This window comes from Bos taurus, chromosome 19, assembly GCF_002263795.3.
Source record: "Bos taurus isolate L1 Dominette 01449 registration number 42190680 breed Hereford chromosome 19, ARS-UCD2.0, whole genome shotgun sequence".
Taxonomy (NCBI): domain Eukaryota; kingdom Metazoa; phylum Chordata; class Mammalia; order Artiodactyla; family Bovidae; genus Bos; species Bos taurus.
The window spans coordinates 43,435,368-43,446,087 of record NC_037346.1 but is presented as its reverse complement, the minus strand read 5'-3'; the positions used below and the strand labels follow the sequence as shown (position 1 = coordinate 43,446,087).

The 10,720-nt window shown below is 46.5% G+C and overlaps 1 protein-coding gene across 1 annotated transcript in view; it reads right to left on the bottom strand.

Moving 5' to 3' along the window:
* Positions 1 to 2,312: 2,312 nt before the first annotated feature.
* The window catches only part of DHX8 (DEAH-box helicase 8), a 28,463-nt gene continuing 20,055 nt past the window's right edge, over positions 2,313 to 10,720 (bottom strand). The window contains exons 18-23 of the mRNA NM_001206091.3: positions 7,988 to 8,143; positions 5,377 to 5,514; positions 4,759 to 4,887; positions 4,382 to 4,578; positions 3,714 to 3,893; positions 2,313 to 3,031 (exon numbers count right to left, since the gene is read on the bottom strand). Of these exons, the coding sequence (NP_001193020.2) occupies positions 2,812 to 3,031; positions 3,714 to 3,893; positions 4,382 to 4,578; positions 4,759 to 4,887; positions 5,377 to 5,514; positions 7,988 to 8,143 (1,020 nt within the window). The 3' untranslated portion in view covers positions 2,313 to 2,811. The remainder of the gene's footprint in view (positions 3,032 to 3,713; positions 3,894 to 4,381; positions 4,579 to 4,758; positions 4,888 to 5,376; positions 5,515 to 7,987; positions 8,144 to 10,720) is intronic.

Below are 10,720 nucleotides of genomic sequence, written 5' to 3'. Positions count from 1 at the left end.
AAAACAATGTGCTAACTTTACAGCAATAGACAGAAAACTAAAAAAAAAACAAGTTTAAAAAAAATACATAATTGTACACGAGTGTTCGTCACTCAGTCACATCCAATTCTTTGTGACTCCGTGGACTATAGCCCACCAGGCTCCTCTGTCCATGGGATATCCCAAGGCAAGAATGCTGGAATGGGTTGCCATTTCCTCCTCCAGGGGATCTTCCTGACCCAGGATCAAACCTGGGTCTCCTGCATTGCTGGCAGATTCTTTACTGTCTGAGCCACCAGGGAAGCCTGTAATTGTACATGAAACCTAGGCTGTCACGGTGAGAAGAGGTGTAAAGGTCAAGTGTAAACCCTGAGGTCCCAGTAGGTGCATTATGAGGAGAGACAGGGTCCTGGGAAGGTCTTCACGGGCCGAGACATGTGACCTCTGTCCTCTGGAATGCTAACAAGCCTCTCCTCACAACTCGGTTCAAATCCTTATACATGGAGGGCACTGCTCTGAGGAGATGGCTACCAGACCACAACCACGACCACGAGAGAGAATTCTCTGGCTGAAGGAATGACAGCCAAAACCGAACCACGCTCTAGACTGGATGAAGGGAAACCCTGGACCAAGGCACCTGACCCAACAGGAGAGCTGACACGGCCCATAGGATGGTCCCCTGACACACAGACAGGCACAGACTCAGCACAAGTGCAGGGGCAGGAAACTCTGGAGCTAGCTCCCGCAGGGGTGGGATAAACAGCAAGAAGATTGCAGCTCCTTGCACGAGACCCACATCCTCTTCTGGGCTGTCACTCAATCTCGGGAAACATTGCTTCAGGGAAGAGAAACAAGGGCCCCATTGTGTAGGAGCAGCAGGCGGGTCCTCCTGCCCAATCTGGCCAGGAGCACTGTTCCCTCGAGGAAGGCTCAGCAATGCTGCCTACATGCTGTTTCCTCATGGACAGTAAAAGGTCAGACCCCTGCCTTGTTGTCAGAGCAGAGACGGTGACCCCAGCTCTTTGGGGAGATGTTCAAGAACACCCACAGAGTTTGGGTCCTTTTTGCTCACCTTACCCAGAAAGATGACCAGCCCGCTGTCTGTCAGCCTTGGCCTGCTAAACATCCCCTTTTCAAATTCAGCTTAAAATCCAAACCTCCTTTCTTGGCGGTGATGACTTCAGAGGTGCCAATGCCGTCAGTGTTGGTCACCCTGCTGGGACAGGTGGACTGCCAAGCCCAGAGTTTGTTCCTAAATCAGACAGACCTGGCCTGGAATTAAGACTGGGTAGCCAGCCTCTGCTTCTGCTTCAGTTTCCTCCTTCTCCCCACAAGGCCTTAAAGGATCTTTAGATCCTCTGACTTCAGCTGCTGGCCTAGGTTTCCTGAGAGGCACACTGAGACTCACCAGAGCTCACTCAGCTAAATGAAGGGGCAAGGATCTACTGTCAGCAGACTCTGCTGGGTTGTTTCTGAATTGCGTCCTTAGGCTGGTCTGCTTCCCAACAGCAGCCTATATTCCTTCACATCCTAGTAGGGTGTATAGTCTCCTTTAGTGTCTAACGTACCACTGTAGAGTAGTTCTAGTATTTACGTCATTTCAGAACTCTCAAGTGTAGAGAGAATGGAGGCAGCTCAGGCCATAACACAGGATGTGCCCAACCTGCCAGGGGTTTCTCCACCAGACCAACTTCCACAGCCTGGCCTGGCAGCATCTGCCTGATGGTCTTCCAAGTCCAGAGGCTTCTCAGGAAATGTGAGCAGGGCCCTGGGAGGTGGCCATTCCCCAACCAAATGCTAGGAGAAAACCACCAAGCACGCGGCCAGGAGCACAGGTCCTGGGCAGCACTAACAGGCTCTGAGAGGTGTGACATTGATTTTCACTTTGGGGTGGAAGGAGAGAGGCTTTGACCAGAGAAAACTCTGTTAAAAAGATCAGGGGGATAAAAATAAAACCAAAAATAAGCTGAAAGTTGTGTCATTACTTGTGTGTTTCAAGAGGAAATAGGGCACACTGCATGCTGTGAGTTTGGCAGGCGGGAGAGGGAGCCAGGGAGAGCCTTCTGTATTCAATACGCGGCATCTGTAATCACTCAGGCTCCCAGAGCAGAATGCCTGTACAGTGGATGTGGTTAATCACAGTGCTGTCCTCGAAGCTCTGGACCAGTGCTGATGCTGAGAGATAAGACTGGAGGTCTGGGTGTGCATCACCCTTCAGCCCAAAGAGCCTCAGGCTCTGGTTTCAGGGGACTCTCCACTGAAGCCTCAGATAATAAATCTCCCCACCTTCAGCCCAGGCCAATAGCCTAAACTTTCAGCTAAAAGCAACAGCTACAGAGAACCATTTTTGTTTCTTTATGAAAATAAATATTTGCAGGAGGTTAAGCAAAAGGACAGGGGCGGGACAGGAGTATGAAGGAGGGGGAGGCCAACACTTTGGGTGAGCTTCATGGCTCCCTCTTCTACAGAGTACCAGCCAGGGCCTCAGGGCCCTCACTGAGTCCACGAAGCAGACGCTTGTGGCTCCCCTTTCCCATCCGAGAGCTGCAGAAGTTTCCCCTTACTTGGGGATGATGCAGTGTGTACCGCATGTCGGGTGTGAGCCCTGATGGCCCCGCCTTGGGGCGGTGGGACCTGGAGGCTCTGATCACACCAGGCGTAAATCCCTGTTTCTGTTACCACCAGGGAAGGAAGGAGAGTCAAGTTTAAGAAATGCCCAGTTGAGATATTCAGCCACCAGACAGCTGTATCCTCAGGACCAGCTTCTCATCAGTAAGAGCAAGGCTGAGCCCTGGCCCAGGGCTGCAGGTCAGGCCAACAGATTCTTGCCTTTCAGCGCCGCCGGAAGGCTCGGGATATTCTCCAGGCATTGGGCTCCTCATAGCGGTTGTACAAGGGTTCCAGCCGTTGCTGCTTCTTCTGCTTGCTTAGCTTGGTCGGGTCAGACACCTTGAAGAAGGCCGGCGCAAACTCCACAAGCCACCGGGGGTCGATGGTGGTGACCTCACGCATGTACTCCTTCGTGGTCAGCACCAGCTCATGATACACCACCCTAAGCGGGGCAGAGAGAGAGCTCAAACCTCCAATATAGGACCTGCTCCATGGGCAAGTCACCCTGGTCCCTAGCGGGCCTCAGCTGAGCTTGCACTTGACCCTCTTCCCTCTCCGACCTGACCCCTGAGGAGACCGGAATCTGTTTATGACAGCCACACCCCAATACTGAGGCGTCTGCACACCTCTCACCACAAGAAAGCTGCCGGTTCCAATGAGTTAAGTGACTCAGAGCCAATCACATTCCTTCTCTGGACCTGTTTCCTGCTCTGTGAAGTGTGAGGGTGGTTTTCTGGGCTGTCTCCACAGAACTCCAGGACCCTGAAGAGGACTTGCGAAGCTGCCTCATGGGAATGGGGAAAGCCAAGCAGGCCAGGCTCTATGTCTCCAGCTCTCTTCTGTGGCACAGTGGTTTTAAATCAGTTTTATGTTAAGGTGGGTAAGATTTCAATTTTTTTAAAATACTATTTGAAAAAACAAAAATTTAAGCACCTTACTAGATCTCTGAGATCCTTCCTAGCTCTCACCCCTGTGATTTTATTTCTCTCAACAGGGCCTGATATTGTGTCTAATTCAGGCTTCTGCTGCTCTAGAAACATAAGCGACGTTAGGAAGTGCTGGCTGTGAGTAGGGACACAAACACAAAGGGCCAGCTGATTCCCAAGTTCTCTCCGTCCACCTACCATTCGGGCTGTCTGTTGAAGAGAGCACTGGACGGATGGATGTAGACCACTTGCTGGTCGATCAGTGTCCGGTAACCCTCCTGTGGGTCTTTTTTAGCAGCGTTCCGGAAGAATCCACTGCAGATGGCCTTCTGCACTCGGACTGTGGACTTACCACAGGACACCACATCCAGCTTGTGCCTTGCAAGAGAATAAGTCAAGAGAGGACAAAGATGGGAGACCACCCTGCTTTCTGAGGTTCTACGTTCCAGAATAACAGTACCCAACACCCGCCTTGTGGAGCCCCTGGAGTCGGCACTAGGACCCTCCTTCCAGCCCTAAGTGCACTATAGGGGCAGCTCGACACAGTGGGCAAGATGGATGCCACAAGAGCCAGACGTTTTGCCTGGGTTATAATTCAACCCAACTAATAATGTCACAGATGCTGTAAACAAAGAGCATTTTCTACAACTAATATATCATCTTCCTCTTAGGAACTTCCTAAAGTGACTCTCAGCCCCATCCTCACCTGGGAAGGAGTACAACAGAGATGCAAAAGCTGGAGGAAAAGAGTTTTATGTGAGGAGCAAGAGTACAGGTGCCTGCAGCTTCACAGACACATGCAGAGACACATGCACACGGCACGGCGTTCAGCAGACTCAACTTGAGCAGAAGCCACCAGGTGTTACCTGTCCATTATGCCCAGCATCTGCTTGCGAATGTCCTGGGCCCGGCGCAGAGAACGAGCCTGGATAAAGTTCTCATAGCACCATGGGTTGGAGAACTTGTTGTTCTTCCAGGAGTTGTACACAGCCAGCAGGGTGAGGTGGTCCCCTTCGGTCTGGTGGAATTTGGCCTTCTTCTGATCTGCAAGGGCTTGTTTATCCTGCAAGCAGTGGGGAGAAGCTCATTTCCCACCCAAGCTACTGACTGAACACCCAGCAGTGCCGGGACACCCTCCATGGCCCACACTTGATTGTGTGCACATTAAGCACTCGGGTGGCAACAGGCTGATTTTACCCAACTTCGCCTGACCCCTACACGAACACAGGCCTGCACTCCTTACTTTGGGCCTGTAGAAGACGTTCTGCACAGACAGCATGGACACAATGGTCAGCATTTCCTCACTGCAGCCCAGATGCACAGACATGATCAGCATTTTGCACAGCATTGGCTCCAGAGGGAACTCTGCCATCTAGAGGGAGAAGAAGAAACTACAACTGTGACCCTGGGAAAGACCCAGCTGGAGTCGTAGATCAGAGTGGGTAACAGACAGCAGGAAGTTTTTACCCAAGCATGATGATGGGGGGCTGGGGGGAGGCGGGGGATGCCTCGCTCTATTGGAAGAATTTTTTTTTTAATTTCCCAAATAAATTTCAACAAAATGTATATGACCAAGATTATAACTACTGTTGGGGTAGGTGGGAATTTTATAGACATCTTTTCAAGGCTAAACTCAATTACATATCATGAGGTAAGATTAGTTGGATAGAATTTCTTTTTCTGTAAAGAAGAAATAGTTTCAACTTAATAGTGGAAAATCCAGGTTAAACACAGGCATGCAGAATTCTAGTCAAAGCTTATCCAGGGCCTCAGAGCTTAATTTTTTATACAGAACAGAAAGAATGGAAGGCTACCCAGGGAATCTTCCCCAAAGCACCAGAGGCTTAGGGCTGTCCCCTACCCTGCGGCCCAGGCGAGTAAGCAGGCCCTCGTCGTCCAGGGCCCCCAGCGTGTACAGTTGCTCCATGGCTGTGATCAAGGTTTCCATTGGTGGGGCATCCATGAAGTCAAAGGACAGCAGGTCATTGATGCCCATGGCCTAGAATAGAAGGGAACAATGTGTAGATGGCAGGGTCAGCCTCACCAGTGCTCACATGGAGGGAGACTACTTGTCACCTTCTTATTTCTTCAACTGCAATTAGGAAGCTACCAGAAGCTACCAGAGCGATTAGCAGGAGGGCTGGGTCACACAAACCTCAAGACTGTTAGAAAACACATATTTTCTTGGGAAATATTAAAAAAAATACTCCAGAATATACAACTCAAGAACCAAAAGACAAAAATTTTAAAATGGGCAAAGGAAGACATGTCTCCAAAGATATATAAAAATGGGAACAAACACAAGAAAAGATGCTCAATATAACTAGTAATTAGGGAAATGCAAATCAAAACCACCATGAAATACCACTTCATACCCACTAGGATGGCGACAGCCATAATTTAAGAAAGAAAATAATAAGTGTTGGCCAGATATGGAGAAACAGGAATCCTCATACATTGCTGATGGGAATAAAACGGTGTGGCTGCTTGGTGATTCACCAATAAGTTAAACACAGAGTTACCAGGTGATCTAAGAATTCCACTTCTAGGTATACACTCAAAAGAAATGAAAGAAGGGACTCAGGACAAATACTTGTACATTAATGTTCATAGAAACATTACTCACAATAGCTAAAAGGTAGAAACCACCCAAAAGTCCATCAATAGATGAATGGATAAACAAAACACTGTAGATACATACAATGGAATATTACTCACCCTTAAAAACAAATGAAATTCTAATACATGCTACAGCATGATGAACCTTGAAAACAACAAGTAAAATAAGCCAGACCAAAAGGACAAATATGTGTGATTCCTTTTATCTGAGGTACCTAGGCTAAGCAGATTCATAGAGACAGAAAATAATTTGGTTACCAGGGGCTGGAGAAGGCAATGGCAACCCACTCCAGTACTCTTGCCTGGAGAATCCCAGGGACGGAGGAGCCTGGTAGGCTGCCATCTATGGGGTCGCCCAGAGTCGGACACGACTGAAGCGACTTAGCAGCAGCAGCAGGGGCAGGAGGGAGGGGGAAGGGGATAGTTCAGCTAAATGAGTACAGAGTTTCAATTTGGGATGATCAAAAAGTTCTGGAAATGGATAGTAGTGACAGCTGCTCAACACTGTGAATGTACTAGTGCATGTAGGTAGTGCCACTGAAATAGACGTTTTAAAAGATTACAATGATAACGTGTTATATATTTTATAATTAAAAAAAAAAGAACAGCTTGCCCTGTCTCCTGCATACATAGTATCTCTTGTGTATCTAGAAAGAGCCCTGTGTGCCATGTTAGGTGGGAGGGATATAAAGAGGACTAAGACAGGGTCTCTGCTCTCAGAGTTCACCATGGTGACACACAAAACCACATGCAATCACCAGCCTGCCACGGAGCAGGCATTTGATACATCTGTTAGCTAATTTTATGAATAAAAGAGACAAATGATACACTATCCAAATGTGTATAAAGGCAGGACCTAAGCTTTCTGTTTCTTTCCCACAGAAGTGATGGTGACCATAAACCCAGCAGGTGTTCAATAACTGCTTACTGTATGAATAAGAACAACAAGGAATTATGTTAGCAATCAGTAAGTGTTGTGCCAAGTGCCTTTACCTGCACTATCTCATTTACCTTCACAGGAGAGACTATTAACAGCTCCCCACTTTGAGAGGAGAATACAGAGCAGAGAGCCGAGCAGGTAAATTTACCAAAGACACACAGCTCAGAGCAGAACTTTGAACCACAGATGCCTCTCTGTTCTCACTTCAGAGACTGGAGCAGGCTTTTTTTTTTCTCTCTGAAGCTCTGTTTTAGCCTTTCGTACAGGGAATGAATAATAAATTACAACAGAACACTGTGCATTAGTAAAGTGCCAGGGCTCCAGGGCAGCACTGGAGTCGGGGGGGCGGCGCTGGGTAGGGGTGCCATCATCTGGGAAATTACTCATGCGGCTCCCCCTGCCAAGAGAGACTGAAGGTTCTCACTGGGGACTGAGAGAGGAAGAGCAGTGATTTAGAATGAAACCCAGCCCCAGGGGGCCAGTCTCAAACCTGTAATAACAGTTGTTCCCTTGCAAAGCTTTTGGATTGGGGGTTTTGCTTCCATTTTAAAAGAATAGAATTGGATGTGAAAGTTAAAGGGTTGAGGGAAGTGAGTTTGTCCACAGTTTGGCACTGGCTCGATTTTTCTAATATCCTGTTAGAAAGATAATGCTCCTATCTAAAATCTTTTATAACCAAATATCCTGCTGGTTATGATGGCAAGAAAAAAAAACATCACAGCACACACGCCAATTTAGCCCCAGACCCGCGGTGGAGAGGCTGTTATCACAGCCATTTGCCTTGTACCCAAAGGGACGGGTTCCATAAGGTTACTGAAGTATTTAACAAGATTCATAAAACCGAGATCCATTCACTAAGGCCATAGAATTGGACTGCTCCACCAGCCCATTCTAACAAGACAGTGATTTCTACCTTGAGCGAGAGCACTGTGCTTGCTAAGTTGGTTCTCTGAATTTCTGGCACGTTGGTGGTCAGCATTTCATCTCGGTAGGCACGTTCTGTGTACAGCCTATAACACTTCCCTGGGCCTGTTCTCCCAGCTCTGCCAGCTCGTTGCTTTGCCTGAGCCTAGAGGGGTGGGAATAAAAGCCACATATCTGTTAAACATTCCTTAATGGCTTCACCCAGCAAATCTGTAGAAAGGGGGGCACTTTGCAATGGGGCAAAACCTAAAATGGGGTTTATTTCACTTCCTCTAGGACTATTTCCAAGAGTTCCTACCACCGCTCTTAATCATCCCCACTCAGGGAACTCTGTTCAAGTGAGGCCAAATATTAATACAAGCAAGTGAATAGAAGAAATACTGTAAAGATCACAGAAATATACCTTCAAACTAGTGTGGCACAACATAAATAAGAAAGCATAAAACCAAATGACAAAACCCACCCTCCACCATAACCAAAAATGTAAGTGAACTGAGTAAATATAATGTAATCACACCAGTGAATGACTCTGCAGCTGTTTTAAAAATCAAGTTTTTGAGATGCTCAATGACAGATGAACAGGTTCACTCATAGAGGTGGAAAAGCAAGTTGCCAAACAATACTAATTTTATTTTTTTAATCCTAATGAAAACATACAAACTATCAGAAATAAAAAACTAGGAAAAAAATACCCTAAAATGTTAACTTTGGCTAACTCTGATGCTAGGCTTGTAGATGAGTTCTATTTTCTTTAATAAATATCCAATAATGAACATATATTACCTTAATTACCAGGAAAATTAAATATGAATCAAAACCCACATACTTACTACACTATTAAAATTGCAATCTAAAATAAACATGAAAAAGGATGGACAAGAAAAAACATCATAAAGAAGACAGTGGTTGGTGGCAATAGGACTATGGGCAATTTTCAAAATAATGTTATATTACTTCTGTACTCAGGGGAGAGGGGCGCTAATTTTTAAAATTAAAAACAATATGTAGGTTAGCCCTAGGTTACTAGGAAACCAGTGAATAGGAATCTGGAGAGGGCCATTTTCTGACAAAACCATCTGTCTTATAAATAGTATCAGGGTTTACGAATTTCTATGCCAGCTCCAAACCAAAAGATGAGTATGAGAGGTCACTACCCACTCAGAGGGAGGCAGCAATCAGATTCCACAACATTCTACAAATGTTTCTCAAATTACGGAGGGCAGATATAAATAATTTCTCCATCACTGCGAGTTGCATGTATCACCCCCAGAAGAACTGGTACAGAACACACATGCTGGGACCGCTGCTGCTGCTGCTGCTGCGTCGCTTCAGTCGTGTCCGACTCTGTGCGACCCCATAGACGGCAGCCCACCAGGCTCCTCCGTCCCTGGGATTCTCCAGGCAAGGACACTGGAGTGGGTTGCCATTTGCTTCTCCAATGCATGAAAAGTGAAAAGTGAAAGGGAAGTCGCTCAGTCGTGTCTGACTCTTTGCAACCCCCTGGAATGCAGCCTACCGGGCTCCTCCATCCATGGGATTTTCCAGGCAAGAGTACTGGAGTGGGGTGCCACTGTCTTCTGCCCAAGTTTAATTTCTTTTTCTTTTCTTTTAGGGCCACATCCCACAGCAGGCATGGCTTCCCAGGTGGCTCAGTGGGTAATCTGTCTGCAATGCAGGAGACTCAGGAGACATGGGTTCAGGTTGGGAAGATCCCCTTGAGGAGGGCATGGCAACCCACTCTAGTATTCCTGCCTGGAGAATCCCTTGAACAAAGGAGCCTGGTGGGCTACAGTCCATGGGGTCACAAAGAGTCAGACACGACTGAAGCGACTGAGCACATACACATACATGCACGAACGCACTGCAGACATATGGGATCTCAGTTCCCCAAGCAGGGATTGAACCCGTGCCCCCTGCATTAAAAATGCAGTCTTAACCACGACCACCAGGGAACTCCCTGGCCCAGGTTTAAATCCTGGCTCTACCAGCTATGTGACCTTAGGCAAGTCATTAACCCCTCTGGCCCTCAGTCTCACTTGTGAGATAAGGATAATAACATCTACCACAAAAGATCAACTGAGAATGTAATGAGTTCATGTGCGTGAAAGTACCTGGGACGGTGCCTGGCACGCAGGAAGTACCCTGCAAGTATTAGCTATTATTACTTAAGTTTCAAAATGAAAATAGCCTGATGGAATTATAGATTATGAGAGTAATACATGCCTCTTATATAATGTTAAGACAATATATAAAAGTACAGGGAAGAAAATGTGCTTTACCCATCAGCATAGAAACCACAGCAGCACCACCGAGAAAGAACCTTGCCTAACATTTGCCTATACTACGCTTTCAATTGCAGGTATGTTCACATACGCTGTGCACAGGCACATACCATCTATTTTTAAACCAAAACTGGATTATACTACTCATGCTATTTTGTAGCTCATTTTTTTCAAATAATATATCACAGTTATGTGCTTATGTCATTAAATATAGATACACACCACTATGCTAATGTCATATAACATTCTATGGCATGAATTTACCATACTTTATTAAACTACTTCCCTTTCGGAGCTCATTTAGAATTTTCCCAGGTTCCCTCTAATACAAATAATGCTTCATGAACATCCTTTTCCATTACCTTTGGATATGAGTTCAATCATTTCTAACTTTCAGATTTACTTCCAGAAGCAGAACTGTTAGGTTCAAGAAATGAACT